The sequence below is a fragment of the Penicillium cinerascens genome (assembly GCF_028974065.1).
Source record: "Penicillium cinerascens strain IBT 15544 chromosome Unknown contig_24_segment0_segment0, whole genome shotgun sequence".
Lineage (NCBI taxonomy): Eukaryota > Fungi > Ascomycota > Eurotiomycetes > Eurotiales > Aspergillaceae > Penicillium > Penicillium cinerascens.
The window spans coordinates 3,536,801-3,553,999 of NW_026695290.1; the positions used below are offsets into that span (position 1 = coordinate 3,536,801).

General features: G+C 46.8%; 5 protein-coding genes across 5 annotated transcripts; 2 read left to right on the plus strand and 3 right to left on the minus strand.

Annotated features, from left to right (window-relative positions):
• Window positions 1–1,470: 1,470 nt before the first annotated feature.
• Window positions 1,471–2,701, minus strand: N7498_004447 (haloalkane dehalogenase family protein; the record flags this gene model as incomplete). The annotated part of the gene is made up of 3 exons (XM_058451509.1): window positions 1,471–2,131; window positions 2,205–2,389; window positions 2,450–2,701. 3 exons carry the CDS (start codon window positions 2,699–2,701, stop codon window positions 1,471–1,473), a joined length of 1,098 nt encoding a protein of 365 aa, XP_058310971.1.
• A 2,367-nt stretch (window positions 2,702–5,068) lies between these two features.
• N7498_004448 (uncharacterized protein) lies at window positions 5,069–5,584 on the plus strand (the record flags this gene model as incomplete). The annotated part of the gene is made up of 3 exons (XM_058451510.1): window positions 5,069–5,206; window positions 5,448–5,534; window positions 5,555–5,584. 3 exons carry the CDS (start codon window positions 5,069–5,071, stop codon window positions 5,582–5,584), a joined length of 255 nt encoding a protein of 84 aa, XP_058310972.1.
• Window positions 5,585–7,044: 1,460 nt separating this feature from the next.
• N7498_004449 (sterol desaturase family protein) lies at window positions 7,045–8,100 on the minus strand (the record flags this gene model as incomplete). The annotated part of the gene is made up of 1 exon (XM_058451511.1): window positions 7,045–8,100. The coding sequence occupies one exon, from the start codon at window positions 8,098–8,100 to the stop codon at window positions 7,045–7,047; it is 1,056 nt and encodes a 351-aa protein (XP_058310973.1).
• A 2,829-nt stretch (window positions 8,101–10,929) lies between these two features.
• On the plus strand, window positions 10,930–12,663 carry N7498_004450 (carboxylesterase; the record flags this gene model as incomplete). The annotated part of the gene is made up of 1 exon (XM_058451512.1): window positions 10,930–12,663. One exon carries the CDS (start codon window positions 10,930–10,932, stop codon window positions 12,661–12,663), a length of 1,734 nt encoding a protein of 577 aa, XP_058310974.1.
• A 2,773-nt stretch (window positions 12,664–15,436) lies between these two features.
• On the minus strand, window positions 15,437–16,645 carry N7498_004451 (FAD-dependent oxidoreductase; the record flags this gene model as incomplete). Its single annotated transcript, XM_058451513.1, has 1 exon — window positions 15,437–16,645. One exon carries the CDS (start codon window positions 16,643–16,645, stop codon window positions 15,437–15,439), a length of 1,209 nt encoding a protein of 402 aa, XP_058310975.1.
• Between the last annotated feature and the right edge of the window lie 554 nt (window positions 16,646–17,199).

A 17,199-nucleotide genomic window follows, 5' to 3' on the forward strand; every position in this document is an offset into this window, starting at 1 on the left:
ATATGCATGTGGGAACCCGAGTCTACCTCGACAAGGGGGGGGTACTCGATGTGCCGAAGAGGAACATTCAGTGGACCAAATAGCCAGAATTCATCAGATAGGGAGATGAGAACCTTTGTATGAATGAAGTTTCCCTCACATTTCGTGGCCAGATGAATGATGTCGTCCTCCAACCATAGACAGGACGTGAGATGCGTCCATGAGCTAGGCCTTTCTGGAGGTAGACCAAACCCGATAAATTTCTCAAATTACTCTTTGCTGTACTGTACTCGTGCAGAGTGTCTACGATATAATTGGTTACGGCTGCATCGGCTTTGTAGGGGGGAGAGGCGGAGCTACTTTTGAACGTAATCTAGGGGATACACAACGTCTCGAATGGCAATAGTGATTGTCATGGTACCGTTTCTAGGCTCGGTCATTTGAGATCCCCGCATAAATGACCCCGGCATTTCTTCGTACTCTATCAAGGCGTGTCCATAAAGGAGGAAATGGGATATCTATCACTTTCGATGGCGGGCCCGACCACTCTATACGGGCTTGCGCTTGCTTTTTTTTTTTTTTTTGCGAGTAGATGGTTGGCGCTCAAAATCATTCATTCTTTCTAGTCGCGTACATGGCTTGTAGCGAATGCGCTAGGTCAGACACGGTAGTTTTCAGAGTAGCCGAATGGGGTTGCAGAAAATGTTTAACACCACTTTGTTAGGACAAAATATCGAAGAACGGCCCGGTCATGATTTTACATATCACCACCACCAAAAGTCTTCTAGCGTACTCAGCTAGTCCGGTTACCCCAACTTGTAATATGACGATAGCGTGAGCTAGTCTCCCTACCAAACCTTCATCTGGGCAGTCAGTTAAATGGCTGGGCCACTTAAAGACTCAGCCATCTGTAGTTGACTCGAAACAGGTCTCGCCAAGGTTTGACAGGTTCACGGAACGAACGGAACCGACGGAACACGGCGGAGTCCCAAAACAGGAAAGCACCAATCGTGACATCAAGCCGGGACAACCCCTCACCGTAAACTGATAGGTCCAAGAAAGACGATAATCAAAATTGTTTGATATGTATGGACATCATACCTACTCATGCGTCATGATTCCAGTATCAAAGATACGGAGAGATAGGGCAATGGACCGAACTCTTTAATCTGTGGAAGTTGAAAATATGATCTGTGCAAGTTGAAAATATGGCTGGAACCAATCATATGGACAGATCGGCATATCGCTGTGGATAGAATATTTCGGTTCAAATCGTAGCAGCGTACAATAGTACGGTCTAATTGAGAAAATTGGGTAATGGGCAGAGGAGAATCATCCGCGACGGCATGTGTTCATGGCTTGAATTGCCTATCTGCGCATGCCCCAGGAGGCCGACACTATATTATCCGGCCATGAGCGATCGGTAATTATTGTTTACTGACGCTCACAGACTTCGTACGCTTTCCTAATATCCAACACGCTTGATAGGTGCTAAATCCGAACAAATCGCAATAGCAGGCTTGCAATGCGCTCGGCCTTCTCTTCCACTGGGTAATGGCCTCCACCATGCAGCCACATTCCATCCACGGCCCAATCCACCATGACGCGGGAGTCTATCGTCTCTAGGAGGATGTCTTTGTAATCAATCAAGAGTGGGTCTTGATCTCCGAAGGCGACTGCCATTTTGATAGTTCCCTCCGTTCCTGCCTGCCCCCAATACTCCCTTGCCTTCCCATCGAGTAAATTCAGGCGTGACTGGGCATCTAGATTGTTGAAATTGGCAGGACCACATAAACCCTCCAGTATTTTCCAAGCTCGCGTGTGGCGAAGACCCTGCAACACGATCCGTGGTGTACTCGGGACGATGTGACCGAAACGATAAACGCTGCTCTTTGCTGATACCGGCATTCCACGATAAGGCGCTCCGTAGCCTTCAACATCGCTCAATGAAAGACTGGGGGACATGTAAGACATGACTGCCGGCTCGGGGATATAGTTACCCAAAATGCCACCGGTCAGGAACCATATCGCATAGAGAAGACCGCAGTGCAAACTCATATCGCTCATGGAAGGAGGCAGAAATGTGTTGAGCAGAAAGAGGCCTGACCACGAGGAGTGCGCTACTGAAGGTAGAGTACACAAAGCGACGCAACTGTCAAATACAGTCAATGAGAGACATCAACTTAATCAGGCAGGTAGTATAAGGGAACATGGGAAGAACTCACCCGCCCCAATCGTGTGCCACTACTACCGCATTTTTCAGATCAGTGGCTTTGAAGAAATTTACCAAGGTTCGCATATGCAGCTCGAAGTTGATAAGCTCGGGGACTGCGATCTTATCACTCCTGCCATGTCCCAGCCAATCCACCACGTAGATCTCGTGGCCTTGGTCCACGAGACGTCCGACGATCTATGAAGGACAAATGAGCCAAGTTAATCGTGGGGTGCATTGCAGGTGTGGGCAACGTACGTTTCTCCACATAAAGCCCCAGCTTGGGTTCCCGTGGAGGAAAACAATGGGTCGACGGCTCGTACTTTGATCACCATTGGAGAGATCACAGTTGGCAGGGCGCAGGTGAGCGTAGCGTGCAGTGGCGCCGCATACCGTAAACCCCTCAGTCTCGTCGCTCCATAGAATATCGGTCATCCATCCATTTTCACCACGTGTGAGTCGGTGCAAGTCCGCCTCTTTGAACTTGTAACTACCATGTAGTTGCTGCATAGCAACAAGCTGCGTGTCGGCCCGATAATTCTCCGTGTCTGTCGCGAGTTTATCCCAACCACTAGGAGAAAGCAAGTACGCTGCGTTTTGGAGCAGAGTTGGCAGCGTCTCGACCAGAGTCTTTAACAAATAAAGTGGAAGAAGAAACAAAACAAAGACAAACCGAAGAATAGTTAATGAGAGAAACAAAGTACTAAGAGAGCCATAAGCCGAAATGGCGGCTGACGACAATAGTCGGGCTAATGACCCTCGAGTGTTAAGAGTAAAAGACATCGTTCGTGAGTGCAATCCGGCTAAGGGGAAGTTGATGAAGAGCAAATTGATATATCAAGAAAATATGTCTTCCCTGGGCCTTGTCTGCTTAGCATTTATATGATATAACAACCCCCTTATCAGTTGTATACCCAGCGTCATTATCCCTGACGCATTGATGACATAATGAGGCTAATAGTCTTTGACCCGATAGCCAGTTCTGCGCCCCCTTTTTGTGTTGTAACAAGGCGAGAGTCTGCTAAATCTCTTATTCCTACCTCGAAGATTACCTACAAAAAGCTTGCTTGCGGAAAGGAAGGGCCGAGTAGATCATGATATCGTGGTTAAGGTTTGCATGACTCTGAGGCAACTTTGTTGATAGTCATCCAAGCCCATATGTCGGTCAGCAAGAAACCCCGAGTGAAAGCATGACGTTTGATTCGTAGCTCTGCGGTAAAAACAGCCTAAGGCTTGGTTCTGCATTGATATTTCCTAATCGGGGTTGGGCGTTGAACCTTGCTCTGTGGCAAATCCTGTATCAAGCACTACAAGCGAAAGCTTGATTTGGTGGTCCCTCACCAAGTGACGTTGGTCCCTTTCCGAACTTGCCGGTTTGATTTCACTAAGCCGCTTCTGACTTTCCGTTACTATTCTACGCACTTACCTACGATCGGAAGCCGGAAGGGACATACTTTTGATCAGATAGTGTCCGCCAGTACTACGGTTGGTCGTAACCGGACAGCATAGTAATGTCATCATCTCTCAGCTGTCAAACCATAAGTGTACTGTAAGGCAGAGTGAAGTAATCATAAGCAAGTTACTACCTGCTAGCCTGAAATTTGCCTGACTCTCCCTTAGGCCATGACTCATTGGCCCACATTTATTGCCGGAGGACTTGCATGAAAATTTGAAGGGCATTACCTTCATGCCAAAGAACTCAATCCACAAGAACTTTTGGAAACTACAAAATTGATTGTGGTTGTTGGTGGGAAGTCCTTCTGGGATGTTTGATTCACCGCTGCCACCGCTGGGGCAAAGGGCCACATGGTGATAAGACCAAGCGGCGGCGGGCCAAGCTGGGTGCGCCCCGGTCTTATCAGCCCATTGGAAGTTTCAATTTAGCATCTGAGTTCTACAGGCTTGTTCGCCCGGTTTAACCCATGTGTATGGGCTAGTGACGACAGAGCTAGCTGGATCAGATATTTCCTTCAACTTACCTGGTTTCCCGCATTTAGATTAACGTGTCTCGAGCTTAGGTTCGGGGGTCAATTCGAGAGAGTGTAATGGTGAAACTGATTTTGAATATTATTATATTGACAAATACATTAGATCACTGATGTCATATCATGTTGACAGTTGCTTTCCTAAGTTCATGTTTCTAGTGCTTGCCACTCCCGGTTTTAGGAAAGCCGAGGCATGCCCCATCCTTCCCCACCCAGAAGACCCATTTCGGCGTCTTCTAGTTTCCCATCTCGGTCTTGACCTAGGCTTGTACTTCTTCGGTAGATTGTCGGCAGCAGTTTGGTGCGACATTCAGAAAGCAGCCGACAACCTCGCCGTACTTTGCATCTTCGATGCCCATGATACTAGGCTCGCTGATAGATTGGTAGGCAACCAGTCGATTTTTGATTTCCGCTGGAAGAATATTCTTCCCACCTAAAACTATGAGTCTGACTGAGATATTATTAGGAGCATATAACCTACCTCAGATGATTATGTTCTTGATTCTGCCCGTGACTTGACAGTAATCTGAACCATCAATGATGTATTCATTTCCGGTGTACATCCACAATATTCCCTCCTGATCATGCTTCATCAGTTCACGCGTCTTCGCCTTGTTGTTAAATGTCCATCTTAGACATCATACATACGAACATAGACCTCACCTCTCTCACCGGCGAACGACCTGGCCTTGCGGATAGACGATCTTGGGTGCCCTACGAGACCTCACCCGGCCGACAGTTTTAGCTCTCTTGTCCGGCGAGTTCTGAAGACTTGTACTAAATGTGATAGTACTGCTCTTAGTCATTTTGTACGCAATGACCATGGTTTCAAGGGTTAGAAGACAGCATCATAGTCTATGTCAACAGTGTTCGCAACGGAGTGTTTGACAGTATGTACGCCAACAACGCCCAACAAGTCATCATCCTCTCCCTAAAACCCGGCGACTTGCTGGGTCTCCCGAATGGAAATATGGGCTGTGTCAAGTTTGGTAGTAAAATCCCATGGCAGATCAAAGAGACTTTCGGCGACGTTAGTGTCGGAAATCATTCCTTCACCGGCTAGAAAGTCTAGACGCTTCCACTCAACAGCGGTATGCCTCATCCTTTGAACGCTCCAGCCCCCAAAACTATCTCGACCTCTTCCAGTCCCTTTTTCCACAAAGCAACTCAGCACCGTGGGCGATACCTATCTAGAGCTCCTGGGCTGGGTGAAGGGTGTAATCTAGGTCAACGGTAAGAATTTGATTTGTTTCTGGACAATCGGTCCCCAGCAGTCATATTACCTCACTGGTGTCTGGCTGCAGCAAACTGGTATCACTATTCAAATTCTCAACCTGGAGACTACTGGCGAGGAAGCGGTATGACTATTAGTACGTAGTCCAACAACCCGGACCACGATGCTCATTAAGCATAGCTCCTAGCTTAATCCCCATTAACTTCTCTTTCTATCTGACTTCAATTCTCGTAGCTTTTGACTTTCCGGAGCGATATTTCCTCGACTTTGCTCATTTCCTTTTTTCGACTTCGTACAAGAAAGTATGGGTCACCGAAAAGCAGTGTGAAAAAAAAAAAGTTTTATATGCATTTCCTTAGAAAATTGAACGAGTTTATGGGGTAAAAATAACATAGGGAATAACTACCAAATAGTATCGCATTACACTTTGAATTTATGTCCATCCTCTTCCGTCTAGTCTTTCTCAACAGCTATATTAACAGATTGTTGGAACCGTATTCGCTGGGATACATATATATATCCATATATTTCTAGTTTAGTGGCTAAATATATGAAAGTGGGGCAAATCATGCGGTGGCCAGACATAAGATACTGCAGTTCACTACCCTGCACATTTTTCTGCTAAATATTATATTATCTAGAATATTAAGAACCAGAAACCGGTAAGATACCTTTGAAGCCCTTTTACCGGAAGTGGTGCACTTGACATGTACGTACACGAAAACTCATAGTCGTGGTAGCCTGTATATTGCTTCGGCGAGGGGTCGAGTAAATGAAGTCATACATACATATAGAATATGTTGAATTCGATAGCTTGCTTATTGGCTGAAGTAGTCGATCTCTTCGTGAGTCTGCAAAAGTTTGCAAGCATGACAAATCTCGGTTTATCTCAATTTCCAGCGGCAGTCTCTGCTTCTATAGCACTCCTGATTTCCTTTATATCTTCAGTTGGCGGCAGCGGTAATTTCGAGCTCCTCCAAGGGGCTGACATGCTGTATATATATAGTATCAATCTCTTCTAGTGTTCTACCTTGTCCAGTTAACTCGCTGTTGAGAGCGCTATTGCTGTGGCTCTATAGCGCGAGGGAAAATTTTCAGCTTGGACGGTCTAAACCATCTGTGTATAATGCGCAGTCAGCGAGATGACCTTGAAACGGTATTCATTTAAAAAGGGCATGTTGAACATGGAATCTTTAGGGCAGATCAAATGACTGATTGGGAAGATAATGATTACTCACCGGACCGTAAGTCGTCGCATATCCGAGAATGAAGAGTGAAGCAAAAACTATAAGAGTAATACCAGGCCCCGGCGTTATTTGAGGATGGGCCCGGTTGAGAGAGAAGTGACCAATAGATGCAAATATCATGAAACAAACGAACATCGAGATGCTCCCTGTAATAAGAGATTTTCTCCGGCCGTAATATTCGACTAAGTAAAGACCAATGAAGGTAACGCTAAAGTTGATACCATTCAATATTATTTGGGTGACGAATTTGGTTATCACTCGTTCCTCGTTTCAGGGCACATGCATGTCAGCAAGGGTTAAGACTCAAAACGGCAGACGACATTGCTGGATAGTCTACGGCCGCCTTTATGTCTGACAGTATCAAATTTGGTCGCTTCGACCGTGCACTTATCGCTCAGCTGAATCCACACTGTCGATCCTCGCAAGTTTTTCAAGAACAAGTTTTCTCGCTTTCTCATCATCCCCTCCAGTTCGGAATTTGGCTTCTTGCATTGTCTTTTTGAATTTCTTATTCGTGCGGTGGATCGCATCTAAAATCCCAGTAGGACCGAAGTTTTCATCGAAAGCGAAATGGTGGAAATCGTGCTGTAAATTAGATGGAAACCAAGGGATGTTGTACCCTGAGTGCGTGCAGATTGTGCCGAACTCGAGAAAGAGAAAAGTGAAAACTGCCTGGGACCAGTGATGCGAAACGAGTAAAGTCCCGAGGGAGTTTGGCAGAAGGTTAGAAAATACATGCTCCGTTATTGTGCAATATGTCGAGGCCAGGCCAACAGGAGCCGTGAATTCGTGGTGTTGCTTGTGGAAAATTGGGTATAGTAATTTAGAGTGGAATGAACGGTGAATGTAATAAAAGCCGACCTCAGTACAGGCGATATCGAAAAATATCGTACCAAGAGTTTGCAGCGGCGAAGGTAATGCGGTTGGAGCCACAGGCATCGGCGCAGTCGTATGTGTTATCATTATTATCATGGGCAGAGCCACAACGAACTGATTCCGGAAGGATACAATCGCTATGCGAGAGTATGCATGTCGATTTATTTGAACGAATGGCTGGGTTTTATATTTAAACAGCCATCTAGGCCATCCAGTCAGGTCGGGAATAGCAAAGACGGCGCAGCAGATCCAAAAGAAGAGTGAGGTAATGATGAATGTCCCCCAGATGTTCACGTTATACACTCCGTAGGTCCGGTCGAGGTATTCGTAGAATGTGTGACCAATAGATGACGAGTTGAAAGATATGAACCCAGCGATAAGTATAGCACTGGCCCCGGTAGAACTAAATTTGCTGTTGGCGACTGCGGCAGTTGAATAAAGCCAGCGCTTGCTCTGAGGAATTGGTTGACCAGATAAGTCGGTAGGGACAAAACGTTTTGGCACACGGTGATCGATGGCTGGCGCAGGATCCGCAGCCTCCATGCTAACACACTTTGAGGAAGCCATGATATAGGCCTGTCACCAAATGACACCAGGACGAGACCGTGGGCAATTAGCACTTTTCAATAAACGAAAAGCGGCAGGATATCCGTATTATATCCAAGTATGAGCCAGCCGGAAATTGACACCTTCCTGACACGTGCTAAGTAACCTCGGCTATGCTTGACAGAACGCAAGTTTGCGCTAAAGCTGTTTGTTCTCCGAATGTTCCAAGCGGGCTGGAGGGGCAGAATGAGACAGATCAACTTCCGCACTGGACTCGCCATGACACGTCATCTACAGGTGGCGACGCAATTTCTAAATGTGCTTGGCTGATATAGGGAACAATTTCTGAGCTCACCATGGTTTACATGGTTGTGTTTCACGTTCTCCAGCCGAGGGTGAAATTCAGAGGCCAATCCGGTCCGTGCATACGTGATGTAACCTAAATTGACCACGAAGTACAGTCAACTTCCAGTAACTAACGTAACGTAATTCACAAGCGAGCCGCCCACCCAACCATCTACTTCTTACTTTTCATCTATTTCTTTCAACCAAAACGCCTCTATATTAATTATTCTACCTAACTGGGCATTGGTTGACCCTATGCCCTACCTGATTACATAAAGAACACGTAAACTGACGCCGTCGCGCTGGTGCTACCGCCTGCTGAATAGGCTGCCTAGGTGCTGCTGGAGAGGATGCTATAGGCTGTAAACTAGCCTCATGGGCTTGTAAATGCCCCTGAGCTTCTAGCATTGACATACCAGCATTAGAGGCTATATAACCACTTTTTCGTGCACGCTTTTGCTTCTGCACCGCGTTGGCCGCCCGTAATTCCTTGTTTTCTTGCTCAAGTAATATACCGTTTTGCATAGTGATCTGATAGCCTTTAATCAATAGTAGTCTCTTGTTAATTTGCTGAATTTCTCTATAAAATGAAACGCTGGGTTGCTTTAAATAAATAACAGTACTCTTAGTATCTCTAGAGGTGATTTGGAGCATCCGAATCTATTAATTCCGTTATATCTACAAGTGTAGGTATCTTCTGGTCGCTGACTATAGCCAATACTATAGGTGCTTACCCCACCCATAGATTCTAGATCTCGACTCACTATAATAATATTAAGAGAATCGTTATAGTCCTATTTAATAGATCTAGAAGTTCCTTCTCACTAATAAATGGACTTACGTCGCTAATGGACGGATGCGGGGGAAATGTTCTAATAGTTATTGCGGCTGAATCTTCCGATTAGTTGCCGAAAACAAACGTTGGGGATCTATGCAAGAGCTTTATTATATCTCTAACTAGGCAATTAACTAGGCTCTTCGCTTACTAGCGTTATATCTAATCCACACTACGTGGAGACCCCTCTAAAGTTAAAGGGCGAACCGTGGGAATAATCTATTTAGAAATAATCCACTCTTACTATAAAGCATTAACTATAATAATAACTCGTATCCAGTATAGGTCTAAGTATAATATTATATTACACTTGATTATCCTTATTGTCAGGATTTTAGGTGTCTGCATTTATAACTGCAGATTTCTAGAGCTTCCAATTCAACATAGAAGTTCCCGCTGAAATTCCCGTTCTGCCATTTCTCACCGCCTTTATCTGATCTTGCAGTTATCTCTCATTTATCTCTCACTTTGCTCTCACTTCAGCCTTTAGTATGCTTTCTCTTTCCATTTGCCTACCGGACCGAGGTTATTAGGCCTATCCTGTCTATAGCCGCGGGTAACAGCACGTTTACCTACCTCGGGTAACAGCACGTTTACCTACCTCGGGCAATAGCACGTTTACGGCAAGATTACCTCGGGCGAATATTACCTTAGGTAATTAGCCAGATAAACTGAATATTTCTGTCTATAAATATAGCCTAGAAACCAGACTAAATAAAACAAGAGCTTTCATCTCAATTCTCCTCTCACTACCCTTCCTCTCTATTAGGGCAGACCAGAGAGATTCTCTCTTATTATCTTTATCTTTATTCATCTTCCAGGGGTAAGTTACTACGCTACAGTAATAGCTGACCTCTACGGGAGGTAGTATTTCTCTCTACAAATATTTGTCCTAAGGACTGCCCTGCCGCATAGGGACCCTTAGGCATTTATTTATCTCTCTTATTTTCATATACTACCAATCCCGACACTTATTATATATCCTAAGTAAGGAGTGAACTGATCCCTATACACTTAATGACTGCATAGTAAAAGTAGGTTTAAACAAAGCACGTGATTCTTCAATGATGTCATAGCATTGCCTATTTAGGGTTTAGGGCCTAGGGCTCCAGTTTTGTATTTAGTTGTTTGTTGAGAAACGATGTTGTATTTTTACTATGTGTTTTGTGGTGGGCGGCGTAAGCGGGAAGCCCATTATGGCACACCTGAGGGCCTGATGGCCATGCATAAAGGAGATGGGTTGCTGCCTATGAAGAGGGGTGGTAGAGACGATTCTCGGAAATTGGCAAATTCCGCCTGATTCAGTCTCAGACAAAGACCTTTGAAGAATCGGGGACTTTTTTTTTCTTGTTTCGACGGACTAGTGTCCTGAAATGGCATGTAAGATGCCGATTATTGGGCTGCCTGGCGCGGTGTGGGGCCAGGGTTAGGCCTCCTCCCGCCGGACCTATCATTCAAAGTTTCGAGGATCTTTCGCGATGATTACTCTTTTCCGTTTAGTAGGTATCTAAGCATCTTATTTCAGTATTCGTTGCGAAAGAACACTCTCAGGTAGCGCTCTAGGTTCTGGTCTAACATATATAAATCGCTATAACCTCGATTGGATAATGCTTCTCGATTTGTTCGGAATCTAAAGACAGCCAAACTACCGAGTATTCTATCCCTAAACCATGGCGCTTACAACTGTCGCAATTATTTTTCTCTCTCTACTTTCACCTTGCAGTCACGGAAGGACTCTTAACAAAAAGCATGCCATCGTGGAATTGGACAACCGAGTCCGCTTTCAAGGAGCATCGGCCGGAAATATTGAGTCATTCCTCAATATACGCTTCGCACAAGATACTAGCGGTAGCAACCGTTTTGCACCTCCCGAACCATACAGCTATCCGTATGGCTCAGTCATAAATGCCACTCGGCCTGGTGCAGCTTGCCCCCAGCAAAAGGTTCCCCTCCAGGGACTTCCTCTTTTTGAAAATGTTACCCACATTTCAGAAGACTGCTTAACTCTACGTGTCGATCGACCGGCCAATACACCAAGCACATCCAAGCTTCCTGTTATGGCATACATCTATGGTGGTGGAGATTCCATCGGCCAGATATATGATTCAATATATGAGCCGGGCCCCTTGATCTCTAACGCCGTTCAACATGGTTTCCCTGTGATTTATGTGGCTATGAACTACCGCGTCGGCATATTTGGCTTTGCTGCTTCACCAGCTTTGAACGCAACGGACTCTCTTAATGTGGGCCTCCTTGACCAGCGGCTCGGTCTCTCTTGGGTGCAGCAGCACATTTCGGCTTTCGGTGGTGACCCTGATAATGTCACTATATTTGGAGAGAGTGATGGAGCTACTGGAGTTGGCCTTCAGATAACCGCGTACGGTGGTGATGTCCAGAAGACCCCATTCAAAAGGGCTATCATGCAATCAGGCAGCCCTGCTTCAGACTTAGGCACTGCCAGCAATATATCTGCAGTACGTACGAGTGAACTTATAAAGAAAGTCAACTGCACAAAATCCACCAGTCAGGCCGAGTTTGCTTGCCTGCGAAATCTGCCGCTTAACATACTGCTCTCAGCTGCGGTTGAATACGAGTTTAGCGTTACCAGTTTTGGGTTTGATGCTTTTATACCGACCTCTCCGTCGACGTTTATTCCCGACAACCCTTCAACGCTCTTAACCACTGGTCGATTTGCTCGTGATATTGACATTATAGCTGGCTGGACTGAAGATGATCAGTCATTTTTTACGCCAACGACACTCAATTCAACCACAGATCTTGTTAAGTTCATTTATTCTCAGTTTCCAGCCTTTTCAGAAAGGAACGTCCAGAGGGTTCTGTCTCTATACCCTGTTACATCGTTCTTTGGCATGCCCACAAAGAATATTTCAGGCCAGTACTTCCGTGCCAGCCGAATGATTCGAGATGCACAGGATGCTTGCCCAAGTCTGCATATGGTGCGAATGAATCATAAATATTCAGACAAGAAAACTTCGAACTATCTCTACGTGTTGAATCAGACCCTATTTGCTCCACTGTTTGTGGAGGTGAGGACCCCCTATCTCGGAGTTCCACATTTCAGTGATATCCCCTATGTCTTCAATCTGGCGAAGACCAGGTACTCTTTCCTGGCCTCACCAGCGGATGTAAAGCTGTCCACGGAAATGAGCAGCAGCTGGGCTTCCTTTGCTGCTTTTGGAGAACCTTCTCGAAGACATGGGACAATACTCAACTGGTACGACGCCATGAATCAAAGTTCACAATATCAATATAACCTCCGAGTCATCGGCGGCCCTAACGAAGGAGCTGCAGCCATTGGGCATGGTACGAATTTCTACGAAGAACTGGCTAAGAGATGTGACTTCTGGAACTCTGCGGAAGTACTTGGAGAAATGGCAGTCTAATGGAGGGTGTTATAACTACTGTGTCGCCAATTTCAGCATGTATAGGGCTTAAAGATCATTATATTAAACCAATAGTGTGTATAGACTGAACCTGACTCTATCTATTCTCTGAGACGACTTAAGTATGCACATACCTAACTATAGGCAACTTCATGACCCCCTTGACACTAAAACGTATCTTTTCGTTGTGTCGGGGGTATAATAGGTGATATTGATAGACGAAATTAATGGATTAAGTTTCTATGCAGCAGGTCGCCTAATAGAATTCATTTATTCTACCCTATACGGGTTGGTGAGACACACTGCGTACCAGTTAGGGTTTTTGTTTCACTACTAATAATGCACGTCCAGGGATGAATTTCAGTTCAAAAGGATCCATTAATAGCTCAGACTTTGCCCGAGTGCGAGTAGTATATCAAATCTAGCTTGATGATTAGTGAACAGCCCTGGAGAGATTCATAAATTCTCCAAACGTCCAGTGTTCGAGCAAGTCCACGTCAACCATGACCGATAATACATTCGCATAATTTCCTACCCCCGAAATATTTGCGTATATACTGCAAGATGATGCTCAGACAGTGGTTGTACATTCTCGCTACAGCGATATCCACTGCCAACGCCAGCCATCAATATCGCGGGATTCCCTTCACAAATCTGCGGTGGCCATAGTGTCGCGACGTGCAATGGCATACTTGAAGTAATATTCTGAGAGAAAGAGAGAGAGAAAGACATTCATCTAGATAGATAACCCCTTCTCCTTACACTACTCCATATGTACGTGCGGGAGGCACCTATCACCGACAGTTATTCCAGTCAACTTATTGCCTATTCCCTCGAGGCAGCCTATAGGTGGATTCGGCCTATTTTAGCCTCGTCTATAGTGGGTCCATCGGTGTTCTCTATCAGTCTAAGCAAATCCGGCTTTGCAATGGCCCTTCCATAAATACAGAAGCAGGACCTCAAGTGGGACCTTGCCTTGGCGGAGGAGCTGCTAAGATCGACTGCGTATAATGCGTTCCAGATAAGTGAACCTATACGCATATCATCACCCGTAATGGAAACCAAATGAGCTCCGCTAGCAGAATATCTTCTAGAGAAACGGGACTCATCGGAGGACCTTGCTGTCAGGACCTACAACAGTACAAATATCCCTATGCCTGGTAAGGAGAGGAAGCGTAGGTTCTGGACCCCTTAGAGGGCGAAGCTTGGGACCGATACAATGAGTTGCCAGTTACTACAGACCTAAGTGATTTCCTTGCGGCCGAGATTTACCTTATATCCGGACTTCCGCTCTTTGACTTGCTGACCCTCTTCAGCTTAATGTCCACCGCGAGAACCTTAAATAGTTCGGTGTAAATTGGTATGGGAATACTCGGGATCATCCCGTGGCTGCTGAGCTACCAGCCAAAGACTAGTCGGATCAAGGGTGGTTCAAGACCTTACCATGGGTGAGGTCACAACAAGGGTGAAGGTGCTAGGGCCTGGTATGTCCTCGCGGAAGAACATTTAAAAGCCGAGTGGGACTAGTAGTCATAGGGATAAATTGTTTTTCCAACCATGGAAGCCTCAGTTGGTCTGTAGTCTAGCCATTGTCGCTAATTTCGATTCTCTAATCGTTAGGTAGGTCATCATACCAAGCCTCATAATAGTAGGTTCAAGCTTTGAAGATGATAGTTAAGGGGAGCACAAATCCCGTCGCATTCGCACATAACCTATTCGCGATTCCCTAGCTGTAAAACTAGCCTCCGGCCGTAATATCCGGCTCTTGCACCGACCTTATTAGTTGCAATTAGGCCCATTGCAAAGCCTGTTTCGTCGAAATTATGGATATCCTCAGGTTGGATACCGTTTTTATTGATTGTGCGTCGTACAAGATCAAACTAGGGCATAATGATACGCGGATCTTCGCACAAAGCCCTTTTGTAATGGTATCGCGAGAAAACCGCGATTCAAGCTCTAGATAGCGCTTAATATAGTTGGTAGGCCAATTCTTCCCCACGGTCTCTATAGTCTAACTACCGCGCTCTCGTAAGAGAATATTAGCTATTTGCCCTACTATTGATGGCCTAGGGCCAGATCTACGCGGATCCATAGATATAATCTTCTCCAAGAGTCAATTCATGACTATTTGCGCGCGTATCTTTGCGAAATTGTTGGCCATCAATCCGACGTTAAAGGGTCGAGCGCGGTATTTCAAATACGCGCCCAGCTTCGCGAATAGTTGGAATTTCGCCATTCTGGAAGGCTTTGATTGCAAGCTGGATTTTACTCTCTTGATTGACAGAATTTTTGCAATTTTGATTGCGAGTAGGGGGCATGGTGGGTAGTTGAAACGCGGAAGTTGACGCGTTGGGGCTCGATTCGCGTTCCCTGGCCCACTCGCCCGGGAATTCCGTTAGTATACCGTTCAACCTTCAACCTCATAACAGATCTTTTAAATACAGAAATAGGTCTGACGTATATCTTTTTGATAATATGACTGAGCAGGCCACAAGCTCTGCTCTCCATGCCATGCGGTCGTATACGCTGGGTGGGTATTTCAAATCGTTGACAATAGGAAATCTTGAGACTTAAATATAAAGTGCTACGCGGAAAATGCCTTTCTCTGATTCCCCAGATGCTCCCGACAAAACCTCCTACTCTCCTCACAAACATCATACCCATTAAGCCACATCGCACCCCCAGGCTCAACCAAAGTTTTCGCCGCTGGGTCAGGCGCAACCTTCTCTCTAATAACCTTCTCTTTCAACCCCTCAACCCCAAGCTCAGCGGCCTAAGCCTGCTGCACTTGTATAATAGCAGCCCACTTTGCATCTCTCGCAACCTGGCTCGGCCCGTCGGGAAACGTCAACGCATCCGCATTGCTACGCGCAATCTCGCGCAGATGTTCCACCCTTGTCTGTCGAAACTCACTCCACGCGCTCATCGTCCTCCCAAGATCATCTCTGGAACCCATGCATCCAAGAAACTCCACGAGACTCGCCGCGTCTTCAATCGCCATTCCTCCGCCCTGTCCTGCATGCGGAAGAATCGCATGTGCCGCGTCTCCGATCAATACCACTCGTCCAGACTCACTGACATAGCTGGGTACAGCTAGTACCTCGCCCAGCGTCCAGACAGCGCACTCCCCTTCCTGAACCAGAGAGGCTAGCGCCTGCACCTCTTCACACCATCCATCCACAAGCCCGCGCATCATCGCCAGATCACCCGGCTCGTTCCACGATGCCAGAGGCACGTCTGGATTCGGCCGCGGCACACTGATAATGAAGTTATATAGCGAGTCGGAGGCAACTGTATACCCTAGAACAGCATTATACGGCCCGAGCCAGGCCTTGCTCTCAGGCGCGGACATTAACGGCGCGGTAATGGGATTGCTGAGCATGCGGGACCGCGGAATCACCGATCTGTAGGTGTGTTCTCTGTACGGCGTGGGCCTGACATCCTGCGTGGCAGGTAGGAAACGTCTGGTCTTGGACCAAATTCCGTCCGCTCCGACGGCGAGATCAGCCTCTAACACAGTATCCGCCGTCCGGACAGTGCCCGTGACGTGGTCGACATGCGTCACGGCCTTCCCGAATAATACCCTAACATTTGGCAGCTTGGCCACTCCGTCGTAGAGCACGCGCTGCAGATCCGGGCGGTAGATTTGCCAGTGAGGCCATCCGTACAGCCATGTGCTAACGGGGTTGTGCGGTATTGAGGCCAGCTCGGTGTTATCCTGCCATCGGCGGGCGGACATGTGGGCGGCTTCGAAGGCTACGGCGCGTAGAGACTGTGTCATGCCCCATTTGTCCAGGAGGCGCGCGCTATTGGCAGAGAGCTGGATTCCAGCGCCAAATTCGCTAAGTGAGGGGTTTGATTCTAGGATAGTGATTTCGTGCGTTGGGTTCGCATTAGAGAGGGCTAATGCGGCTGAGAGGCCGGCTATGCCAGCGCCGATGATTGTTATCTTCAATGGGGAGTCTGGTAACTCTGATGACATCTTGGTGCAGTTTGAGCATTACTCGCTGGTTCTGTCTTAGTGAGAATTCCTTGATATACCCGTGGCACGCCTAACCACACCGCTTTCGCGGACATGGGTAGTAGACCTGGCACTCACCCGCCCCGCGGGTCCAAGATCAGGAACCTCCCTCCACCCGCAGTGCGCCTCCGAGGGCCAGGGTCCAACCGACCCGCATAAGACACGCTTTACCTATTTAGGACACGCCTTAGCTTTTTATGATAAATGACTTAGTGGATTGACACCTAAAACGTCACTTTTTTCCTAAAATCAGTCACGTGTGGACCCTGAGGGTGACCCTCGGAGGGTCGGGCACCTCTATGTCCGACCCTCAGGGTCTAGAAGTCGGACCCTCCACCCGCAAAGAGGAGGTGCGGGTGGAGGGTCCGGAGGGTCACCCGCGGGTGAGTGCCAGGTCTAATCTAGGGATCTTAAATCCAAATATCTGAAATCGGATCGGGACCTGATCCCATCCGCTGTCCTCCGAAAACTGGTCGGGTCATGGCCAGATACAAAGGATCTCGAGAAAGAGGCGC